Source organism: Thunnus albacares, chromosome 21 (genome assembly GCF_914725855.1).
Source record: "Thunnus albacares chromosome 21, fThuAlb1.1, whole genome shotgun sequence".
Taxonomy (NCBI): Eukaryota; Metazoa; Chordata; class Actinopteri; order Scombriformes; family Scombridae; genus Thunnus; species Thunnus albacares.
This window is the reverse complement of record NC_058126.1, coordinates 17,551,812-17,578,014: the sequence shown is the minus strand read 5'-3', so window position 1 is coordinate 17,578,014 and position 26,203 is coordinate 17,551,812. Positions and strand designations below refer to the sequence as shown.

General features: G+C 39.5%; 1 protein-coding gene across 8 annotated transcripts in view; it reads left to right on the top strand.

The window, feature by feature from the left end:
* The window catches only part of ctnnd2a (catenin (cadherin-associated protein), delta 2a), a 279,280-nt gene that overhangs the window by 207,155 nt on the left and 45,922 nt on the right, over nucleotides 1-26,203 (top strand). For all 8 annotated transcript variants that reach the window (XM_044339804.1, XM_044339800.1, XM_044339799.1 and 5 more), the window contains 2 exons: nucleotides 11,372-11,558; nucleotides 23,002-23,119. In XM_044339804.1, coding sequence (XP_044195739.1) covers nucleotides 11,372-11,558; nucleotides 23,002-23,119 — 305 coding nt within the window. The remainder of the gene's footprint in view (nucleotides 1-11,371; nucleotides 11,559-23,001; nucleotides 23,120-26,203) is intronic.

Sequence of the window (26,203 nt, the reverse complement as noted above, 5' to 3'; positions counted from 1 at the left end):
CTCAAATACTGATAACAGCCCACTAGAGAGTGGAGGGGGAAAAAAGTGAGGATGTGGGAGAGGTAGGTAGGAAAGAAGGAAGGAAGTAGGAAAGTGTTATATTTTCCAGACTTTTCACTTGCATTGACACCACTATTCCTGGCTGGATGGAAGAAGGAAACACGACAGAATGGAAAGGAAGGACATGTAATGACTTCTTTTCCTCACAAAGGCTGTTGATATTGTAGAAGGTGAAATACTATCTGAAGAAAGGGAGTGAGGAATTGAGAAGGACAAACAACAACGCAAATAACAGTGATTAGTATGGGTGATAAAAGAAAATAAGAGAAGGCGGTCTGACTAAATGAAGGGAGGGAGGAATAATGTAGGCTCTCAAGCAATACAGACATTATACAGACCATGCACATATTACTAGACAATATACAATACACAAGCAATATACAGATTGTATTTAAGACAAACAATATACAAACAGTGCAAGTGCATGTGGTAGTGCAAACAACAATAATGTGCATCATGTATGGGAATGAAATTGTGATATATGAGTATTTTTACAATACAGTATTTGGAGATGTGAAGCAGGGTGTAATGACTATCTGAAGAATAAGAGTAGCTATGGAGAAGAGAAACTGCTCCTGTGTCTGGTAGTTTTGGTATACATGGTTCTGTAGCGCCTGCCGGAGGGGAGGAGTTGCAAAAGGTTGTGTCCCGGGTGTTTGGAATCTGTAATGATTTTCCTTGCCCTGATTTTCCTGGTTCTTGAAGAGTACAAGTCCTGGAGGATGGACAGGGGAGCACCAGTGATTTTTTTCTGCTGTCCTTACTGTTTGCTGAAGTCTGTTCCTATCCTCTTTTGTGGCTGCTCTGAACCAGACCGTGATGGATGTGCACAGGACGGATTCAATGACTGCGGTGTAGAACTGGCTCAGCAGCTCCTGTGGCAGACCATACTTCCTTCGTTGCCGCAGAGAGTACATCCTCTGCTGGGCCTTATTGAGGATGGAGCTCATGTTGGTCTCCCACTTCTGGTCTTGAGAAACGATAGTTCCTAGAAATGTGAAGGTCTCCACAGTTGACACAGGGCTGTTGGATGTTGTGTGGGGAACAGTGCTGAGGGGTGTCTCCTTAAGTCCACTGTCATCTCCACAGTCTTACCTATATCACCAAACTAAGACCTTATTAATATGCCTTTACCATCAAACCTTTATCAACCTTTTTCTTTCTTCTTGAGCTTATGCCTACCAGAATCCGAGGCACCTAAGTTAACAAGCTACACTTACTTCTACGTTTAGTTTGGTAAAAAAGCGGACAAAACATAGTTTCAAGGGCGTTTTAATGACTAAATATATTATATGTGAAAAACACTGGTACAAATCAGTTAAAATACTTAAAGATTTCACCTTGATGTCTCCTTTGCTGCTTCTTTGTGCAAAATAGGAACTTAATCAAAATACTACATACCGAATGGACAGGAAAACAGGATTTCTCAGAAACAAAGTTAGTGCATTTAGAAGTGACGGCCATAACATTACCCTGTAGTATTTTGTATTTATCCAGGAGACTCCTGGGATTCAGTGTTCAGTAATATTGTGGTTGTTTAAAAGTAAAATTCCAAGTGGGGGAAAACAATGGGGAAAATACCCCTCGTCTCCGCCCACTTCACATTATATTGGAACAGAGTAAATAAAATAAGATCATTGTTAGTTGTGTGGGTGTACCTAAGAGGATTGACTGGGATTACGTAAATGCATCTTGTTAAAGAAAAAATGCATAATGTGCTTTGAACAAATGCAGATTAACTTCAAACTTAGATATATTCATGTAATGTTACAAACTTAATTTTTGATTGTTCATATCACAGATTTAATTATGTTACATTTACATCCACTCAGATTTTTTTTTCCCAGTGTAAAACGACAGTCTGGCACCTTGAAGAATATCACTATAGCGCTTCAGAGTCTAAGATATTAAAAGCACAGCTTGGAGATGGAGTGGGTATTTATGTGTGTGTGGTCTGTAAGCAGATTAACAAAAGAATTAAGTGCACCGCAAGTCATACTGCATCATATTTTGAGCTCTGACTTTTATAAAGAGTCATCTTGCACAAACACACACACACGGAAATTCTATCTAAAGCCCCGTTTCCACCAAAGGTTCCAGGTACTTTGGACCCAGAGAACTAATCTCAGGGACTAAACTTGGAACTTTAAGTCCCTGTAGTGCAGTCCTTTTTGCGTTTCCACCACATCTGAGGAACCAGGTAGATCATGCAAATTAGACCCATGAGGAATTTAAAAATGATGGCAGCATTTAGAGACACTGTGTTAACACTTGAGCAAGCAACAACACAGATTTGTCTTTTTCTTTGTATTTACTGCTGCACGAGTTGGATGTAATGAATGAATGAAAAGAGGAAATGCAGAGGAGGGAAATGAAACTGAAACAAAGAGCGTCTGTCTCCACAGTAAATCATCTGTTGAGTGTTTGATGGTTATTTATTTGCGCCTTAGAACGTAACAACAGTTACAATCAGAAAATAACGTTTTATTTCTCTCATTCACGGGCTTTGTTTTCTCTACTGCCATTCCCTCCCCTTGCTTGACCACTGCCGCGCTGTCTCTCTCTCTCTCTCTCGCTCACCCAAGCTCTCAGCTCACTCATGTGATCGCTCTCTTTTTTAAAATGAGTCAGGAAGCCGACACCAATGCCTTACTTTACTTTTAACATTAACAAATGAAGAGAAATGTCCTCTCCTTGTCCTAAACTGGTCTTAAATCGAAACGAGAGTTCTTCCTTGTTGCACACAAGTTGAAGCAGCTGCACTGTGTGTGTTTGACCAATCAGCGAGTAGGGACTTTTTTTGGGGTAAAACAACCTCCCTGGAACTTAATTTAGACCCTGGTCCCTCCGGTGGAAACACAGGTAGAAGAACTGAGTTCCTCAAAAAGGTTCTTAGTACCTTGTGAAAGTTCCGGCTTAACTTTCTTTCTCTGACTCTTTCTATCTTTGCCATTTTCTGTCTGGCTCTCCCCTGCTGGCTGGCTGAGTCACTCAGTGTCATGTATCACTCTACCCTGTTGTCTCTTTACTCTCGTACTTAGCATTGAACTCCAAATCTCAATTGCTTTCATGCCAGTACAACCATATTTTGAAGTCTGTCTTAATTTGCCTTGTGGAACACCCTGCTGGTGCTCTAATTCACCAGTTTTAACTGTTGCATGATTACTCATGATCATCAATTAGACATGTATTTTCTGTCAAAAATAGAGATGTATCCATTCTGCTAAGAATTTATGTACAGTGATATATAATGCTTGTGTGTTCAGATTATTTCCATTTTGCATGGGATCAGTCTCTAACTCTAGTTAAAGACCTCCAAATAGCTGATTCCGATTGTAGACTCTGATCATTTGGACTTGTTTAAAAGCAGTCTGTTTCCAGCGTTTGTCCACTATTTCTATAATGATTTGTATTAATTGTTTTCATATATTGGCCACAACAATACCCAGCTTGTAAAATTAATTTTCCTCTAAAATAGAATAGCCTTGGGTGGAAAAAATGGATTTGAACCAGAAAGATCACTGGTAGACATGCTTGTACTGGCTGGAAAACTGTAGGATGGGGGAAAAAAACATAACATTCTCCTCTCCTCTTACATCTATAGTCCAAGTGCAGTTGGATGAAATTCCAAAATGTTTTTGACTGTAGTTGTGATGGGCAGCTCCCAGATGAGTCTGTATGAGTGTATACAAACTCCTTCTTCTTCAGGCCAATGCTGCAAATACCACAATATTGTGTTAACACTGCACACTAAGCACTATAAAAAAACATGTTAGCTCCTCTACACTGATAGGTAGTGAGAAGGAATTGTATCTAGTACACTGTCAAATTACATTCTACTCAAAGCTTGACCTTCATTGCTAATTGGTGGCTAAATGATTTGAAAGCAAGCAAATGGCAGTTGGAGACCACCAGAGGTTCATCGGGGGCTGTGGTGCATACACACTCCTCAACCGCTTGATTTAAAAAATAGTGATTGTGCTCGAGTCATAACAAGTCAGACTCCTCATTACTGCCTCTGTGTTGTCAGCTTCATCAAAGCACTTCCCTACTCTCTGTGATTAAAGAATCCATTTAGGTCTGGGGAAATGAGACAGGGCATATGTTTTTTGGTGACCGGAAAAACCTTCCCTCAACAGTTTACCCTATCTCCCTGTCGGTTGTGAAGTTTAAATTTAGACAAGCTTTATTGGCTTCCTTGGTGTCAGCGTGAGGTAGATAGGATGAAGTCAAGGCTTCCGGGCCTGTCAGTCAAAGTCTGGTCGATGCAGAGGCTTTGGGTGTCAATAGGAGATGCTATCCTTACTCGTGGGCTCACCTTGAGGCAGTGGACCATGACATACCCCAGCTGCTGCTGCTGCTGCTGCTGCTGCTGCTGCTTGCTCTGAAATGGTTGATGAGCTGAGCGGTAACTGCTGAGGGAAGTAATGGTTAAAATTCCAGCATTTGTGTAAACACTTTCAATTTACAACTCTTAAGTTGATAGTTGATTCTAGCATTTTTTTCAACCACTGGCTGGTCATCTTCGTTCTTTGAAAAGCAGACACAATTGTAGAATAATTAGGCTTAGATATGCTAACATTACAGTCCTAAAGCAAAATGTAATACATATTTACTGCCTCTATTTGTAATGATGTATTGCACTAGGGGTGTAACGGATCGAAAACTCACGGTTCGGATCGTATCATGGTTCGTCACAAATCGGATAGTTTTTCAGATTAGCAAAAAAAAAAGGGAGGCAAATATTACTTTGCTTTCCATTTATTCTGTAAAATACTTAAAGCAATGAACTTTTGCCTGTGGTCTTAAATGAAAACAACATTCAAGATGTCCAATGTTTAAATAAAATCTTAAAATATATAAAATATTCAATACTCAATTGTTAAATTAAAGTGCAATATGAGGCTTGATAACTTCCTCCTTTTAAACATGGTGGTGAATGAAACAGCCTGTGTCCACATCATCAAAACTTGATGACAACTTACAAACATGAACACTCGTCTTGTCCTGCAGCTTAGCTTGTTGAACGAGCCACCAAACAAACATTCACTGGGGAAAAGTGTGTCAGTTAGCAGCTAAATAGCTAATTAGCTGCTCAGCTGCAGGACATTAAACAGAATGTAAACATATCTGCAGGTGTCACTTGAGACATGACACATGAGATGCTGGTTTGGTTGCTATTCAAAATCCACAAGTTAGTTTTAGAATAGTCTCAAAGAGAAAAAGACTGTATGCACAAGCTGATGTTAGCAACAAACCAAAATTTCAAATTATACTGTTGCCACCCTTTGCTGGATAATTCTTCATCTTGTTTTCTTTTACTTCAAGGCATTAATTACTGCTCCATTTCAGTACCGACTGTTGTTATAGTATTTGCTAAAGCCACTTTAATTTAAGTCAGAGCTCGTAACCTTCTTTCAAAAAATGCTTGAGGACAGAGCTCCATTGAAGTCATTATGATGATTCCTGTGGAGAAACAAGATGCCTTGACCAGGTTTTTTTCACTGCTTTAAAAATTGTTAAAGTCCTGCAGAAATCTCATTGCAGTATTTTCACCGTGGGAGGCTCAGGTGGGATTGAAACCTCCAGCATAGGCACTGACAATTCACCCACAATGCAGGACTTTACCTTGTGCTGACAAATGTTTTCCACAACCCTACAGGAAGAAAAGTTTTATGACCCTGGGGTGAAGTCAGCAACTGTTAACCTGCTGCCACCCACAATATCATCCAGAAAATCAGTATTTCTTTCTTGATTTCTCGTTCGCAGATTTTTGTGGACACATTAGCTATGTAATTTGTCGTCTTTGGCTTTACTCATCACCGGATTCTGACCCTGCGGCTAACTAATTCACATAGAGCCACACAGATGAAGGCTGTTTAATAAAACATCGCCACTTGAGGCCTAACAGGCCTCACTCTCCCCTTACAAGTCATACTCTCATTTATTCATGAATTCATGCAATCATCTCCCCATTTCCCCAAACCGCCCAGCTCCTAGGAAACTGTCCGTCAAGTGTCTGAAGGGAACCAATCAGAGGAGCGAGAGAAAGCGATAAAGAGAGGGAGAGAGAAAGGTAGAAAACACACGAGGCGAACACACAAAAGATATAGTATGATGTCATTGTCTGTTGGTCACCTGATTGTTATACCCATAAGGACACTGGGCTTAGTGAAGCATTACAGATCTATGTTTCTAGAGCAGGTGTGTGTGTGTGTGTGTGTGTGTGTGTGTGTGTGTGTGTGTGTGTGTGTGTGTGTGTGTGTGTGTGTATCAGCCTTGAATTTGGCCAATGTTAGACAGTAGCAGACACAATGTCCTTGCCCCAGAAAAAACTGCACAATCCAGTCTATTCCCCCTTTTTTTTTTTTTTTGCTCTTTTCCTTCTTCCTTCACATTCTCTATCTCTGCAAAAATTAACATCGGAGCCACACCCTCTCACACCCTTTGTGGTATGTGCATGAGTTTTTATTTGTGTATGTGCAGGTTTGGTGGCTAGAGAAAACAAAGAAAGGCAGCTGAGTGTCTTTTCCTGCAAGGCAGCAGACAGGTTCTAGTCGGCTCATCAGAGACAACACTGTTTTAACCTGATTGCAATCACACACTGTCAACACTCACCGCTTGAGAAACACACTGACACAGGAAGAAAGAGAGAAACAGAGACAGAAAGAAATGTTTGAGAGCACTGAGCTTTATTTAATTGAAGTGTTTTGCTGAATACCTGTCTTCCCCCTTGCTGAAGGTGCTGCTGTGTGTGTGTGTGTGTGTGTGTGTGTGTGTGTGTGTGTGTGTTTGTGCCTGTGTTTCTGGGTGTTTGAGCTTTTACCTGGGTTTGAAAAGAGTCCACAAGAGGAGAAAGATTGAGAGGAAAGAGACTTGACACCATCACAAACACACACACACATACAGCCTAAGTGTGAGCACTTGATTGCTGCCAAACAGCATACAAGGTCATCGCCTTATTATCACCCGCCTCTTCTTGTCCTCTCAAGCGCTCTCTCTCTCTCACACACACACACACACACATGGTCGTCCTCTTTCACGCTCTCTCCCTCTCTCTTGCCTTCTTTTCTCTTTTCAACTTTTCCCACACTCACATTTTTTGTCTCTTCATCTTTACTTGCACAGTTGTTCGACTTTTTTCTCTCAGATTTGGCTCCTCTTCGCTCCCTGTTAGACTCTCATTAAAATGGTCTCACTCCGACTTCATCTTTTACTGTTTTTCTCACAATTTCATTTTGTTAATCGTTTAGTTTCCACGTACATTAGAGATATCCTGAATATTTATAAATTAATTTGAGAATAAAAACTTTTAACATTGTTTTTCTTTGTCTTTAGTCTGTCCATCGGTGCATACACGTGCACTTAAGTAACGGGGCTACAGTCATTTGTCACGTATATGAGAAACCAGTTTTCTAATCAGCTTCTAACAAGTACACATGTGCATGACTAAAACCGCAGACAAGGAAAGTAACAGCAGAGCAGCTGGATGAAAGGAAAGATTATTACACGGAGCAATGTTACTTCTTTTTTAAGATAACTCCATATCAAAGTCAGAGTAAAACTGAAACTAACACAAAGAAGCCCCTATAATTCAAAATAATCGTGTTTCCACTTCTGAACATTTTACTGTTTGATAAATTCAGACACATTTGTTCTGTGAGGAAGAACTCTGCCCTGTCTGCCTGTTTACCTATCCTCTCACTGTACTGTCAGTTTGCAACAGTCACTACTATAGTTAAAATAAACAAGTCAAAATCAAATGGTGGGGGGAAATCTGATTACTGACCTATTGTATGTGAAGTGAAACCGCTTATAGTGATCACAGTTACAGTGATCAACCACTTATAAGGATCAAAAAGCTTGGGGCAGAAATCCTACACACATGCTGCTTAAATAATTTGCATATAGTAATCAAATAGCCAGCTTACAGTGTTCATTTTGGGTTTTGTCCAGCAGTCTCCAGCTCGACCAGGCAGTTTAGCTTGCCGGTTAAGCAGTTTCCTGATCAGGCTCTCAATGATTAGGAGCTCTGCCCTGAGCCCGGACAGCTCAGGATCCTTCACCTTGTCTGCAGAAAACGCAATCTCTCAAGTGGATAACCCATGACTGTGTTTCAGACACAGCCTTGGATTTCTGACAACCAGCAGCTGTAATCCAGCAATTACAGGAGGTAAGCTAGCCTCGCTAGCCGTCAACTCTGCCAGCTGTGCCGTGGCGTCCACACGGTGGCTGTCAGCGGCTCAAACTGCAGGGATCAGGCCCAAGAAGTAATGCCGAACTGTAGATCAGTTAAAAAGACTTTAAAGTCATTAAAAACCAGTGTTCATTTCCTGTATTCAGCAAGGAAACTTTTAAAATATCAAAAATTATAATCAGAGCTTGTTGAGAAATGATTTGGCACAATGGAAGTCAGAGACCTGTACTGTACTTTTAAACAGTCAATAAAATTCAGTAAATAGTGAAGCTGTCCGTTTCATTACTTTATATTCATGTAATAAATATACAAATGTCAATTAGATGGTAATCTGCATGAGAAATAAAGAAAAAGAAAAAAATTTGGTCAAAATAATTATCCACTTATAGGAATCAATTTGAGACGGACAGACGTGATCACTATAAGCGGTCTCCACTGTATATGCAGATTCACAGTAACCAGGTAACTGCAGTGCATCTAAACATGTTCTCCAATTACCTGTGTTACCGGCTTTCTCTGAGTAACCTGATTACTTAAGTGCATGTAAATGCACTGAGTGGCTTCTTTTCGCATCTCATTTTGTAATCTTTTTTTGTTTCCTTTTTATGTAACATCCACTATTCTGTAATGTTATTCTCTCTTCTTCATTGTTTCCTCATTCCCCCTCTTTTTCTTGGCTGGATTTTCCTTCCAACCCTTTGTCTGACAATTGCAGATTGTCATTATGACTGACACTAGTGCAGTGTACTGTAAGGCATCAACACTGGCGTTGCTGTTGGCGACACAAAACTGGCTGCCAGTCAACACCCAGTGCCTCCACGGCAGTTTGTGTACAGTGTTTCAGTTAAAGTAAAGGTTATGAGGCTTAATTCATGTTCATTATTAGTGTCCTGACTCTTTTCTCCATCTCAGTCTTTTTAGTAGAATTTTTTCAGATTTCTCTATCATATATACCTGACACAAGTTGAGCAAATCCTTTTTTTTTTTGGTGATTTTTTTTTTCAGCCTCTAAACAGAATATTCTCTTTTTATTGCCCATTAACACAGGTAGGTCAGAGGTCAGATTTAGCTACAGAGCCGCCTCTCTGGAGTTTTAAGGAATGCAGCAACTTGCTCAACTTCAGTATTGCTGTCATTTCAGATGACAGACAGTATCTCTATGTTTAATTCACATTTATATCTAACAAGACCTAATGAAAAATTGTGCTGTGCATACTGTATTGTGGAATGAAGAGGACATCCTTTATCTTACAGCCTCTATAAACATGGTTCATTCTGTGCAGACCATACAGTGTCTGAATTGTGCCCATTCTGTTTGTGTGGTAACTGAGCAAATGAATGACATCTGTCACCTGGGACCTGCTACATCTGGAGTCCGACACCAGATGCTTGAGACATGGTGACCTCCGACATTTGCAGCTTTTTATAGTTTGTCACATTAAAAACGCGTTGCATGTCTCCTCCGTTGTCTCAATCTGTTCCTGTCTCCCTAAACCATCACTCAGCTCCTCCAGCTCTCTTCCCCTCTCATTAGTTTTCTATTTTTGTGACTTTCATCTTTGTCACCCTCTGTTTCACACATTTAATCTTTTTGTTTGTTACTATCTGTTTTCTCTCTCTCTCAGTAGGGATGACCAGTACAAGCAGTAGGGACTAATTAACATATTTGCAATGGGCAAATGCTGATGTGACCTGTGTGTGTGTGTAAGAATGTGTGGTTTGTATGTGCGTGATTGTGTCACAGCTGACCAACAAGGCTAGTGCTGTCACCCGTCTGCGAAAAGGCATCTGGTCTTCCATCTGACAAGAGGAAGAAAAAGTGTGTTTGTTTGAGTGAATGTGTGCGTGTGTGTGTGTGTGTGCGTGCGTGCACGCGTGGGTGTGTGCATGCCTGTACCCATACTGTGTGTGATTAAGACTTAGCATGCATGTGAGTGCGCATGTATGTATTTACTTGCAGTTTACTGAATGTATCACTGTGTACGTACAAACTAGCAAGTTTTTCTGCCAGCAAGTATATATTTGCGTGCAGTTTCGTATGCTTAGAGTGTATTTGTGTAATGTGTGCGTGTGTGTCCTGCACCACTCAGTGTGTAGCAAATGATACACTGGTTGGACAGTTGGCTTTCCGCCTGGACCAACAAACTAATTAATTTCCTCAGATATCATCAGTATCAGGTAGACTGCAAAGTCTGGTTCCAGAATAAAAGAGTGGGTGGTGTTTTGTAAAAGTGATAAAAATGAGGGGTAATTTTCGTCCTGCATTTCCAGTCCTCAAGTACCTCCACATTTCATTTGTGATGTGCCAGTGCAGGTGAAAGGTCTGGCTTTGCTCAATATCATCATGCAGTAGGTTAAAAAAAAGTTTCAGGTTATTTTAATTTCTCAAACCAATCAGAGGGGCAAGCCCAAGCTGCTCTGACCTTACAAAACACAACCAAATGTATTTCCTTTGACATCTCTGAGAGGTTAATGGAACCATTTGCTTTAAAATTCCATAAAATATGTGCTTATAAATGATGACATGCGGAAAGTTGACAGAGGGGAATGAAGAGGTGAAAAAGCAAAGTGGAAAAGAGTGCTGTCTGCACTTAGCTGTCGGCTTGTGCTGTGAGAACACAGATTTGACAGAAACATTAATAGAAAGATTGTTATGCATCAAGCTGTGCACTGTAGAAAAACCTACAAAGAGAGAGACATCTATTTCCTAAGCAGCTTAATGTATTTAACTGTTCTTAAATGAAGATCACAAATAAGGACATTTAAAATGTTACACAGCAGAAAGTTTGAATTGCTGCAAGATCTTTTGCAGATATGAAAATGAAGTTGTTGTTTTTTTCATTTGTTTTATTTCCATTTTATGTGCTTAATTACTTGGAAAAAGTTTGATTTCCTCTGTTGACAAATGGATAATTAACAACCTGGATTACATTTGTATTATGGAGTGTTTTTCAGTATTGCAGACACATCCAGTTTGCCCTTAATTACTTTAGTACATTAATTACTTCATTTTCTCTACAACACTCTTTTTAATTATTATTTACTGCAGTAATGCAAAAATAAACCATATTTCTTAATGTGTGTTTCTCTGTGCGTGCGTGTGTGTGTGTGCAGGCGTATTGTGGAACTTGTCGTCATGCGATGCTCTGAAGATGCCAATCATCCAGGATGCCCTGGCGGTTCTGACCAATAGTGTAATCATACCCCACTCCAACTGGGACTCGTCCCCCAATCACCATGATGACCGCAAGCTTCACCTCCATACTTCCCAGGTGCTTCGCAATGCTACAGGCTGCCTCAGGTAAAAGCACACATACACTAGACAACACACACTTACTGTTTACTCTCATTGTCTCTGTCTAGTCACTTTTCCCTCCTCTCTCTCTTTCCTCACACATGTATAAGCGTACCACAACATGTACACATACTGTATGTGTTTTAACTTCCTTTGTTATCCCTCGGAAATACAGTTTATAAATTAAGTTGTCATGTTATTGATTTGGTGCAGTCATACAGTAGCAGTATACATAACTCACCATGGTTTCATTAGGCTCCACAGTCTGTCAGTCAGCTGTGTGTGTGCAAAATCATGAATCAAATGATAATACCAACTGAAATTTACCATAATGAGACAGTTTTTTTTGTATGTGATGGAATTTTATCTCTGTTGAATCTTCACTGCTTCGTGATTATAGATGCATATATTTACAAACCATAAACAATAGTCTGTGCATACTCTCACTCATTCTCTCTCACACTAACTCGCGCTGGTAACCATAGTAACAACTCCTCCACTTGTATGGGTCCTTTGTGTGTCAAGACTTTCTTTTTGGTGCAGTGTGCTGATAAAATATGTTTTTTTTAGTTGTTAAAGCTCGACATAATGAAGAACAACTAACAGCTTTGTTCTTCAGGAGGCTTGTTTGTGACCTTTCTATAGTCTGACAAATTTGATCATCACAAGTCAGCTGTCTTGCAGTGTATCATGGATTTATGAAATGAAAAAGTTACATTTCCTAAACATTGAAAAACTGTGTATTCAGTACCTGTGCATAGTAGACACTAACATGGAAACAAAACGTTCAAATGCCAATACTAAAGAAAATATCTCTACAATGAAGTATTTTTAAAATAAATATGATTTGGAAGGGCCCACTAGACTTCCTGTTTAAATCCACAGAAAACTATCATAAACAACACAGTTTAAATGTATGAATTTTATGAACAACCAGTGCTGATGGGTGCTTGAGCAAGAAGTAACTCCCAATGCTCCAGTGAAGCTGCTCTATAACAAGCAGTAAATTATGGTTTTACTAGTCAGTTACTATGCCAGTCACCTTCAATTGACATAAACACTGGTTTAAATAAAAATAGATTTTTAACCACAGTATGGACACTGTATGATAATTACTATTGCAATATCTATTCATTTTCATTCTATTTCTTAGCTTCTGAAGCTTAGGACTGTACATGTGGATTATTTCCTTGATAATTGAAGAGAGGCCACATGTAGGAATGAGACAGCCTCCAGGGGGTTCAGTGTTACAGCTGTGTGTATGTGTGTGTGTGTATGTGTGTTCAGTCAAATCAGCATGGTGCACAGTGTGACAACCGCTAATGGCATGCGTGTTTGATGACTGTTCACATGTGTACAGTAAGTTCATTTAAAGGTTGTTAAGATAAATAGTCTGAGCTGTTTTGTGTATGGAGTTTTCTCTTGATTTCTTTAAAAAATATGTCGAGAGCCTGACAGAGCATGTACAGAAGTGAACCTGATGTCTTAAGTTTAATAAACTATTTTAAATTAAGCCATCTAATGTTGCTACAGATAAGTACATCACTGAGCTAAGCTGACATGTCACTATTTGCTGACTTAAACGACTGCCAAAACAGAGTCAGAAGTTCAGTCTTTTTAAACTCATCCTGATGACCATACAGTGGCAGTAACAACTGCTGGAAGATATCTGGTAAAAGATATTTGTCCATATGATTCAAAGAAAAATTGTCTGTGTGAATTCCAATAAGAGTACTCTACATCCAAAGTAGTATTGGTAGATAAATATTCAAGATAAGCTTATAGCCATATTAGGTCTACAAGGGGTCAAACAACAATTCAAACCACTTTTGCTAATTTCAGAAATTTATCACAGAAAAATTAATACTTTACATGTAACAACTTGCTTTATACTTTTGTTGATACTGAAAATAAGTGATGATGAAAATTCAACAACTATACACAGTAAAATCTCCTGCACAAATACTGGAATAGTATTGATTTTTAATTGTGGCTGTGTGTTTCTATGCTGACTGGTTGTACGTCATTAACACAGAAAGGCGACCCTCCTCCTTGATCCCATCAACAACACGTTCTCATCTATGTACACACACACTCACACAAAATCCGCAGAGGGCTGAGATGGTTTAGAAAAAAAAAAACTACATGTCCACTTGGCCGTCTCTCTTTGAGCTGTGTACTCAATCAACCACCAGCAGCCTCTGGATTAAACCTCACCCCACTCGCTTTGCCGAGCTCCTCTCAAGCTGTTTCGAATGCTTATCTCCAGCTATTGAATGTTCCTCAAAAGGATTTCAAAGCCGTTCTGAAGATGTTACAAACAGGTTTTTGTACGTATTCACATAATTTTGTGTGTAAGGTGCTACATTGTGTGCATGCGCATGTGTGTGTGCAGTCAGTATGCCGAAGCAAAGGCTCCACCACCTTCGGTCATTGTTCCTTTTGTAATCATTTTAAATATGAATACTATCTGCATAATTGTGGTCTTCCCACATATCTGTAATGTATAATTATGAATATTAACTTTTGAATGTGTTCCAGTCAAACCTCTCTGACTGCTGGCTGAGGAGTCAAATGTACATCTCCTGCCAGTCAGCGGGGACACACTACTGTTTATAAAGACATTAATCTGTATCAGCTAATTAATTTCAACAGTAAGAATATCCTCAACATGAGAGCACAATAGCTCTTGTTGTACTACTGTATTGTGAAGTGTTTTAATTCTGAAGTTAAACTACAGCTGGCACTTGTATTGCTTGAAAGTAATTACAGACAGTGTCAGCTAGAAAAGTGTTTGGAATTCAGTAAAATATTTGGTGATATACCTCTCCGGCTCTTGTCATTAGCATTCATAACAGCACAGGAACTGATGTGGGGGCTGTGGTACAGGACAAGATGATTATACACAATAACTCAATATCACAAACACCTGTACAAATCTAATTCAGTTCTTTCATGGCTTTGCACAGATCCGGCATTATGGGTGGGCTCTGGAGGGTCAGGCCTGTGAATTTTATTTTATTTTTATTTTATAATAAAATAAAATTCACAGGGAGGGAAAAAAAAAAAACTCCTGTCTTGTTTGTGTGTTTTTTTTATCCTTTTGATTTAGAGTGACATGAGACATCTGTCCTCGCGTGAAGTATCTCTGCTGCTCCTCAGCAACAGTTGTTACCTTTACGCTTTATGTTTATGTCACTCTTTTTTTAATGTTTCTGTTGTCTCTTTCTGTTTCTAAGAAGCTCGTTTAACCCTCTGAGCTTCAGTTCACAGCAGTGACTAACTGTTAATCAGAGTTTTTAACCGCCCAGCAGCTGTGTGTCAGCGTGTGACGCCAGAGCAAGAAGTTTGAAAGTGGCTAGCTGAGGTTAGCAGGGGGGGTGGGGGTACCTGTTTGCATAAAAACCAAATGCCCAGCCATTTACTTTCCTCTGGCGCCGGGACTGGCTTTGCATTTGCAATAAATATTACATTGGGGAGGCTGTTTTATTGGATTACATTATTTTATTCACCGCTGTGTGGATGGGATGACACTTTACATAGGGATTGAGAGGATGGCCCAATGGGTTATTGCCTCTGAAATGTTTTCTCATTTGCAGTTGGAAGAAATAGTGGTTTGCATCAGAGATTATACGTTTTGTATTTTGAATGGGCTGTGTATCCTGGGAGCTACAATTTGTAAAAATCTAAAATAAACACATTCATTGAATTTTCCTTGGATATTTGCTGTTTAAGGCAAAATGAGCTGAAATGATTCTTCTTCTTTACATATCATGCATGCAGAAAAGAAGTGGTAAATATAAAAAGTTATATCACCCAAATCACAAAAAACATATTTTTTCCAATTAACCTCCCTTGGTATCTACTCATGTAGATTGAAAGACACATTGCTGTTAAGATATTGAAATGTATTTTATTTTATTTTTGGCATATCACAAACTAAATCCTGTTCATCTCCATAGTATTGAGATGGTGGCTGAAGTCTCGGCAGGAGATACTATCTCAAAGACTCTTGAAATAAAATATATCTCAAGATTAGAACAGAAAGAATGTAGAGCTGGTGAACAATGAGAAGGAGAGACTAACAGGTTCTCAGAGAAGGGAGCTGAGACACAGAGAGTAATGAAGGTGTTTCTGCTGTTGTCCAAGGTTGTTTTCTATCTCACTATCTGTTCTGAGAGGTTAAAGTGGCACAAGGCCACAATGTTCGAGTCCCAGTGTACTTCAGCTCAATTTCAGACCTTTCACCTCGCTCATAATCCCTTTGCTATGTGAGCTTGTGTGTGTGTAAAACGGTGTGTACATGTCCATTGTGTACATTTGTGTGCCCATATGTATGCATGTATCGTGGGGTATATGTGTATAATGCGTGTGTATATATACATGCACATGTACGCGCACACATATTGGTGCCCATTGAAAATAAAAGGTGTTAAACTGAATCAATCTCAGAAATCACAGCCGGCATGGGGAAGTTGCATGTGATAATGGAAATGAACTGGTGTCAGGGCATCGGGTATTTCGATTATGGGTATGTGTTAGCGTGTGTGTATCTATGCATGTGTGTATTTTCATGCATGTTTGTGTGTTCATGTGTGCGTATATCAAATGTGGGCCAAGCAGCTAATGATGCTGATGGACCCATATGTTGTCTAATTGGGTGGTGGACATTAAAGACCCCTCCCTGTTCACACATACGCACCCACGCACACACGCACACATACTCACACACATACAGTGTTATCAGGCCAGGCACAAGGTCTCCTGTGGAGGGGTTTCCATATCCTCCGTTCAGGGGCTGTTTACCTCCCTGCAGGTTTTTTGGTTAACAGCCAAGCCAGAGAAAAAAACGCTACCTGCCGCCTCCACACTGTACACACTGCTTGTATGTGTGTCTTTGTCTGTTTCTGTACTTATTGGGATCACACACTCATAAACGCTTTCAATTTATTTCATTTCAGACACCCACAAATGTGGGACAGCAGGAGAATGAGTTATTAGATGAATCAAGAATAAGGAGTGTGTGGTCACGGATGAGGTTGTTTCCATATTTATTTCATTGATTACCTGGTTTATATGCATGTGTGTGCCATATGGTGATGACCCTCTGCTGCCTGTGCTCTGGCACACACATGCACGCACACACACACACACTTGTGCAGGGCCAGCACACACCAGCTGTTTGAGACAAAGTCACTCAGCGGTCATTTGTTTCTTGAGCAACATTAGAGAGCCATCTGCCCGAGATTCACTCATGTTCACATCTTTCCTCTACATGTTGCATGGATCTTTAAACAGCTAAAACTATAAAAGGTGACTGACACATTTGCTGACGTATACTGTGGCACCCTGAAAAGAAAAATCAATGTTAAATGAAAAATGTATAACCTGTCTAGTATCTTTTAAACAGGGTAATTGGTGAAATACATGTTCAACTTTGCCAAACTTTAATGACTGCCGAGTCAGCTCCTGCAGATACCAAGGAGCTTGTTAGTGAACTTCTTCTCACTTATGTGTGGATGCTACTTTTCAGTAGTACACATAATATTAAAGTATGTGTGTCGTTAACCATTGTCTATATGTTATGTTACCCTTAAGGATGCTTTTATTGTGATTATATTTTTTTTTTTTTATTTTGTTTGCATTACCATACCAATAATGGACACAGTGAAACATTCTTCTTTTGGCATTTCTGGTTGCAATGGTGGAAACTTTTATGTACACATACATGCAAGACAGAGTGCATAGTAAACTCGGCAGTCACATTTCTCTGTTCTGTATTTCTCTGTTTTGTGTCTTCAGGTTATGCTAGCCCATTGTTGCTAACTTTGGAGCTAACCCCCTTTACTTTTCCAGCATTTGGGGAAACAATAGACGTGACTTTTTAGCATTTATTAACTGACACACTGTAGTCTGTACTGTACATTTACTGCCAGACTGACAACTTACTACTGACCTTTTCCTCTGCCCCGCTCGCATCCACCGTCACTTCTCTGCCCCTTGCTTTTTCCCGCTCGCTACGCAAAACGGAGCTACGCTAGCAATAGTTTCCCAGGCAACGACAGAGCTTGACTCACGTACTGGAACAGTGCTGCACAGAGACTCCCAAACGCTGTTGATTTCTGAATGAATGGATATTCATTCGGAAATCAAATAATAAAAAATATTTTTTCTGGCCTGGCGGGGGTTCTCGTTGTGTCATTATGGAGAAACACAGATTCAATAAACGTTCAGTATGTTCAGTAAACCTTTAGTACAGTTAGACCCAGCAGTCTCCATTAGGTTGGGCGAGTTCAAAGTTGTGAAAACAACGGGGGTGTTTTGAATACAGTCTGTCCCTCCTGCCGCAGGAAATAATGGATTAATCCTGGAAAGCTACTGATGTAGCACTTTTCTCCTTATGAAAATAACACAGAGATTATTCAACCAATGAGAATTTAGTCGCTTCAATGAAAACTTTGCAGAAAATATCCTTAAAAGTTCTTAATATGACAGAGCTTCTGCACTCTAACCAAGGCTACCTGGAACCTGAACAATCTGAGCTGATAAGGTGTTTCATCGTTGTCATTGAATACTTCTCTTTACTTCAATTATCTCTGATATAACTTGTGTCAGTTTAAGTTATTTTACAGTCCTATACTGTACTTCACTCAATTCAGCCATCTTTTTCTTGTTTCTTCATTCCCTTATATTTTTGTCGTCATTTGCTCCAAAAAAAGACATCTTTGTCTCATTCTATACTTTTGATGATGCTGGCCTAGCAGCACTCCAGCAAATATTTTGTTATTAATTTGTTTCCCTGAAAGAGGGCTCATGCCACATCACTGCCACACTTCTCTCCCAAATTTCCCCTGAGAGTAAACCAAATGTTGTTTATTACACTTCAGGATGACAGAGATTACTGAATATTACCATCTAATGGCAAACATTACCAGAACTAGTACACAATGCATTTTTCAAAACCTTCAGAAATGAAGTTGGGAAGTGGCTTGCTCTTCAGCGCTGGCACCAATGGCACTTTCCTGTTATTTAACTGCAGCTAAAATAACAACTGTTAAATTCTGAATGGGATACTTAATCAAGTTCTGTGTCTTTTTGCTCAGTAGGTAATTATTTAACGATGCAAGCTAATGAGTTAGACTGAATTAATGAGGAGTGACATCAGATAGGATGAAGTGTAAGCCTGTAATGGAGTTGTTAAATAGTAGAGATTACCTGTTAGATTTAAAGACATTCACAGACACCCTCATTCACGTACATACACAAGTAACTGAAAACCAGCATGTGGGTGCTCACATTCCCTTAAAAATGTCACCTTCCATACTCATCCTTCATCTTCTTATGAAATATGTCATCTGATCTGTTCTCTCTCTCTCTCGCTCTGAGTGAATACCATATGTACAGATTATGTTAGCAGGGACCATGAATCCCTTATGTTAGTGTGAGGAAACTGACTCAAACAAACAAGCTAGCCTTATCTAAATATTCTGTGATGCAACACAGTAAGATGTGAGGATGCCTGAGGACACATTACACCCCGAGAAAAAAAAAAAAAGTTAGCAGGCTTTATTTCCCACATATGAAATTCTGGCCTCACTGTTTGTCAGTAACTAGCACAGAGGGAAAGGCGTGTTGCAGAAAGGCACAATATTTCATGCTTCATTACCGAGCCACTAGACTAACAAGCACATTTGCACAGACAGCATACGCACACACACAATACAGACACAAGCACATTCATGCACACTGTGCAGGCACTTGTGTTGTTCTCTTTCTTATATGTGCACACAAAAGCACACATGGCAACATTTGTCTTCTGTTCACGGGGCAGCTGTGTACAGGCCTTTCCAGAGCAGTTGGTCCAGACGGACACAAGCTATTTAATAGCGCATATCAGGAAGTAAATGTAGTTATGGACTTAACACAGTACAACACCAACATCAGAATCATTTTCATTTCTAGGTATTTAAAAGGTTTCAGAATAATTTGCATGGCATGGCTGAGAAGCACAATGTGATACTAACAAACTGTTGGAAGACAGGGACCTTGAAAGTAGTGACAGTGGTGACAATAGTGACGACAGGCAGTAGTACAGCTTTGTTCAACCTCTCCAATTCTCTTTGTAGTTTCTAATAATTATCTTGGAATAAAAAAAGCAGTGTACAGAGTTACTTTCTCTTTTACAAAAAGAATCAATGGATCACATAATTGGCTGTATTCACTCACTGTCATCAAAATGAACCCATCTTACACCTGACTAGATGAAGGCTCCACTTTCAAAGCTGTCATTGGTTCCAATTTCCAGTCTTCAAAAGCACGATGTCTGTTTTGGAAAAGTTCTCCGAAACTATTCATATCCCATATTTTTTTTACTGTGTTTTGAATACAATTTGGGTACAACATGTGCCATTTTGTTGCATAATCATGCTTTATTTTATATGTTCAATGCCTGTTTGTTACTGAGTAAAAGTAAGTCACTATATCTTTGAAAACATTGATGGAATAGTTGCAGTTAAAGTGACTGCACTTTCACAAACGGCCACAGGATTGATACATCTAACTGAAGTTTTATGTACATCAACAACTTTGCGTCCTGTCAGTATGTGCAAGACAATAAAATCCTATCTGTGTATTTAAAGTAAATTGAAAAGATCTTTCAACTCTGTGTTTTTCCCCATTCTTAGTTGAGGACTGTAAATTGTGGGTAATCAATATACAAAGAAATGAAGGGCAGTCTCAGGCACTCATTCAGTCTTGACAGAATACGCCTATGCAGGCAAACATTCAGATTTTGTGAAAGTTCTCTTGCTTAAACATTTATGTGCACAACCAAGTGCTTTCCCCTCCACCCATGATAAGGCATCAGATTAAAAACTTGATGGAAATCTCAGTAGAAGTCAGCATATTCAAGGCTGAGCGTTAAAGCAATAAATTATCCATCCTCTCTCTTTGTCACCCACCCACCTCCTGTCTCTGGTTCTTAAATATTAGTCAAGGTGAAGTGTTTTCACTTCTCTGTTGTTTCATATCGACTCAACGGAGAATTGTGTCTCTGCTAAGCGGGTTTTCCATCGTGTGCTTGTTTGCCCATTAGCATTCAGAGCTGGTGAAAATGACTTGACCTTCTCTTGGAAGCGAGGAGCCGTGAACGTGAAGTTTTAATTGAGTTCTTGTGTCTTCCTCTCACTCTCTCTTCTTTCTTTCTCATCAGTACAATAAATGATTGACCTCATCTCATAGAGTGGTGAAAAAGCTGTGATCTCTTTATTATGCCAATATGATGGATGAACTTATTCGTTCATAGTACCACATTGTCTCCTCGCTCATACTTCTATTGTCTATCTCATCTGTTTTTTTGACATTTCACCTATAAAGGAAGATGTTTAAATTCATGTCACTAAACTTAAGTAATTGCTTTGTTAATTCTTTTGATTTCTTGCCATCCGTTTGGTCATTCGTCTGTCCCCACATCCCCTTATCTGTAAGGCAGCATAATGGAAGTTCATTGCAAAATTGTCCACAAATAAAGGATTAGTGTATATCAACCAGCCAATAAATGTAGAGATATAAAAAAAAACATAAAAGCCGTGGCTGTATGTTCACACAGTTGTGTTGGTTGTGATAGAGCTGTATGACGACAATGACAAATGCAAACTTAGGTTAGTGTGCTTTTGTCTTGTCTCACTCCCTGGGCTCTTTTCCAAGACTTATTGTGATAACAAGACAATATTGTGTAATGGAACATTGTTAGAGAACCACAAATGTCTCCTTCCATCATCTCTATTCAACTGAATTGACAAGAATTGATTTGCTGAGAAAATCTATTCAGTGACCATGACAGTGAGGTTTTAAGACTTTTAGAGTGTGCTTGTATACATTTGTCTCTTGGGTATTTATACATAATGTAGAAAGACAAAAAACATACTAGACTATGCTTGTTATAGCTCTAATTTCTATTTCCCTAAAGGCTGTCAACACAAAGAGCAGCATGATACACTATACTCACTTTGAAACACTTCTTATTTTTATATTTCAGTGGTATTTTTGAGCAGGAGACTGCGGGAATCTATGATGCTTCTTTGGAAAATTAACTTCTGAGAAGGAAAGCTGGGTGTGAAGTCGCCTGTGTTTTCTGTATAAACCTGACTATTATTTTGTCTTCATATCTCTATCTCTGGCACAGCTGCTTTCAAAGTTGTTAGTCAATTCAAAATGTATTCATCTGTTTCTTGATTTTTTTTTTTGGTCACATCTCATTAGTAGCAGCACTGTTCTTATCAGCACTGATGGTATGAATTCTATCCAGAATGTACCATGCTATGCTGCATCGTATCTGTCTCCAATTGTGTTGATATGAAGTGCATACTATTGAATTTACATAAAGCTTACAATATCATAATTTATACTTGTAGAGTCCCTCATTACTTCAGTGTACTCATTATGTTCAGGTCAAGGGGGTAATGTTGAGTGACCTTAAATCATGTAATTTCTCAAGTTAAATAAACATTCAACACTGTCTCTTCTTTCTGAGCATTAATATAAGGCATCATTTTGCTTTATGTCTACTTATAGGCAGAATCAAAAAAGCACTGTAGGCTCATTCTATAATTTATTATGCAAGTGCATACATTTATCTTGGAAAGTGTCAACTACTTATGGATGAAGCTCCAATAGGGTTGCAAAAGGGGAAGTATGATGGGCTCATACACCAGGCATCAACAAGCGCACCTTTTTATAAATGCTACAAAGTTCATTTTCATATTCATGTTATTGACAGAAGCAAGTGATAATTTCATGCATGAGTCAGTGTCTGGTACTGAGCATATCTCTGTCACAGACAGCTCCATGTTGAAACCCAAACAAATCTAACCCAACACCACCCACCTGTACCTCGAGTTCAATTAAATTCTATTCATTATCTCAGAGCATCATATTGGCAAAGCTGCTAATAATAAATGGAACAATATTGTTAAATTATCAAAGCAGCGTTGGTGTGACTATTGGCTGTGAAGTTCAGCTACCAACTGTCTGAATAAAGCTGCTTTTTTTTCTTATTCTTCTTTTCTTTTCTTTTCTTTTTTCTTTTTTTTTTTTTATTTGGACTCAAGTCAAGTGCTTTAAATTGAAGCGAGCCTTCGGGGCATAGATTGAGATGTATCCAGAATTTTAATGCTCCCTTTTCAATTGTTTAGTTTAGGGAGAGCTGCCAGGTTCCCTGGTATCTGTCTCTCACTCACTCACTCTCTCTTTCTCTCTCTCCCTGCTTCTGTCTCTCTATACCTCTCGTTACCAGCTTTCTTTTTTCTTTCATCTGTCTTTCTGTCTTATCTTCCCTCCCCACCAACTCTCTTTCTTTCTCCATTTACCTTTCTCTTTCTATTTGGCAAACACAGGCACATACATACACACACACACACACTCTGACCAGTGTTCTGTGTGTGTCTTGCAGGAATGTAAGCTCCGCAGGTGAGGAGGCGAGACGAAGGATGAGGGAGTGTGACGGTCTGACAGATGCTCTGCTCTACGTCATCCAGACCTCTCTGGGCAGCAGTGAGATCGACAGCAAGGTATGAGTGTTACTGTTATTTTAGTATGAATGCATTCATACTCTTGTTTGTCTTTCCATCTCTATCCATTTTGTTTTGTATAAACTACACTAAGCAAGATTATCATACAATAAATGTGTATTTTCAAACTAAATCAGGACAGAAAATTGACCTGATCCCACTTATGTCAGCAAAAACAAGCTGCCAAAATATTCACACAGGAGGTCACAAATCAAAAAAAATGGGTGAACCTCTTTCTACTTCCAGCAGCAACAAAGAAGAAGCCTTTTAGTTATCGAGGAACATCAACATGTTTTATTTGGGGTGAATTAAAGCTCTCAAATTCAAAGTCTCGTTGCATTTGTTGTCGCTGTTTAGCTCCGCCAGTAGTCAGGTTGAGTGGGTTTATTGTCTGCATTTTTCTGAGCGAGGACATGTTCATGTTGGCTTTGAGTGTTTATGTGTGTTCATGACACAGTATGTGTGGGCCAGTCAATATAACATGAACAGTGTTGTGGATGGCTGATTTTTCAAGGTCTCCCTGTCTCCCAGCCTCTCTAAATGGCCATCCTTAATCACTGTTAAACCGCACGCCCCTCTCCACCATCTGACTGCAGTCACCAGAGGAGTTCTGCTGTCGCCTCAGAAACAAAGACTGATTGGCAGGTGAACCAGCAAGTGGTCACTGTTGCAGTAGTGATGTACATTAGCTACGTGCTCATTTTGGTCTCTGTATGCTTTTTTTCATTTTCTTCTTAGTTCTCCTGCCGTGCCCAGACTACCTCCTCTTCCTACTGTCTGCTAATGTAGCTGTTTACTGGCAGACGGATTAGAACTGAAAGAGTCAAAAACATCATTGATATTTTATAGATCTGCTTTACCACTTTGTGTAGATTATTTCAAGAAAGATATATTTGACATCAGTCTTCTAAAAAATAAGAAAGCAAAAATGATTAAGAAACACAAGCTGTGAGTGAGGCAGATACACAATGTACTAGTATAATCGACACCATTGCTGATCTCACAAAAATTTACGTTTTGATCTTCTTTCATGTTCACAAACTATGGGTTTTTTTCCTATCTTTATTCAATAGCGTGGTCTTTCAATTTGACAGCATGATTTATTGATTTCACGTTCAGATTTTGCTTTCCCTCAAACCCTGCCCTCGCACTCAAATAGCACCTGCTTGCATGCAGATTTGCTCTGCTTCTGCTCAAACTGTGTGCTTGCACTCAGATATATTGTTGCTTGCACAGATCTCCTGCTCCAGCTTCAGCCCTTCTCCTCACAATCAGGCTGCTTCGTGAAACGTCTGCTCTCAGATTTCTGCTCTGCTCTCGGATTGTTTTGTGTAACAACCCTGTTGAAATCCCCCAACCAATAGAATGCCAGGTGTAGTGTTGACCAGTGAAATCATCCCTTCCTCCTTGTGGATGCGTTCGCTTTACCTCTTAGAGCAGGGGTGGGGAACCTCTGTCCTATTAAGGGCCATTTCAATTTTGATAACATCCTTCAGGGGGCCATACAAAATAATTGAATTAAAATCACTTAATCTCAATAATTGTATTAATATTATAATATTAATAATAATAATTTAACAGTTAAATTGACATGCTTTTTATTGGTCAAACTTCACTAACCTCTAATGCGATGGCTGGAACTGCTTCCCTTTGGCAAGGCGTCTGATGTCAGATGGTAGTGATGATGATGCTACTCAGAGCTGGTTTTCCAGGTTTGGATCAGTCAGTCTTAAGGGGAACTGAGTCTTTGCTAGAGTCAGTTTTGAAAATAATTACTCATAGCAGTATATTTTCCCAAACAGAGATGCAAACTTCAATGCAGTACAGTCCAAATTCTCCTTCTGAATGAGGTTTCAGCTTCTTAGCTATTAGCTTACTCACCACAAAACTTGCCTGCATAACATTGTCTCTGTCAGTAATGCGGTCTTGTGAAAGCTGCTATTTGGGCACCCAAACTCCACCGAAGAGAGTTAAATTTATCCAAACACATTTGTCCTTGCAACTCATCCAGTTTAGCATGTTTCGAGCTGTAATGATGCTCAAGATTGGCCTTTAATATCACTGCAAGTGCATCCCCACAAACAAGGCACACTGGCCCACTTTTCTTTTCCTGACAGTTGCTATGATGCATGTTAGCGATGACACATACGTGCTTGTTTAATCTGACCTTGACCTGGAAGGGACCACCCAGAAGGATATGTTAGTCTACTATTTAATGTTATTTTCTTTTATCTCAGAAAAAAGTAATTGCTGTCTAGAGAATTTTTTTGTATTTCTGAGTTGCTTTTTTTTAATTTATGAATTGCCTCGTGGGCCCGACCAAATGATTTTGCAGGCCATATACAGCCTGGAGGCCAGTCGTCCCCCACCCCTGTCTTAGAGCGTCCCGTACATGCAGTTACTCATTAACTGGGTTCATGCACTCCCACCCTCCAGGGCTTTATTAAATGCACTTCCCTTGCTTTCCATATTTTCTTTTACTATAATAGCTACATTTAATAGTAGCCATATAGCACATCGGCTTCCTGTTGTGTCCTGTGTGCTGAAGGAGGAAAAAAAGGTCACCTTACTTCTAAGAGCACCCATACAGGACACTCTCAGAAGTAAAGCAAACACGCCCACAAGGAAGCAGGGATAATTTCATTGGTCGACACCACACGTTTGTTTGGTTTGCGTTCTATTGGTTGGGGCTTGCTGCACAAACAATCCGAGAGCAGAGCAGAGCAGAAATCTGAGAGCAGACATTTCACAAGTGCACAGAAGCACCCTGCGTGTGAGGAGAAGGGCTGAAGCTAGAGCAGGAAATCTGTGCAAGCAACAATATATCTGAGAGCAAGCACACAGTTTGAGCAGAAGCAGAGCAAATATAAGCGCAAGCAGGAGCTATTTGAATGCGAAGGCAGGGTTTGAGGGAAAGCATTACAAAATCTGAACGTGAAATCAATACATCATGCTGTCAAATTGAAAGACCACGCTCTCGAATAAAGATAGGAAAAAAGCCCCATAACAAACCCTGACGGAAATGCGCAAGATCAGAAGAATATTCACTATATGTAATGTAAAAATGATGTGTTGTAGTCAATT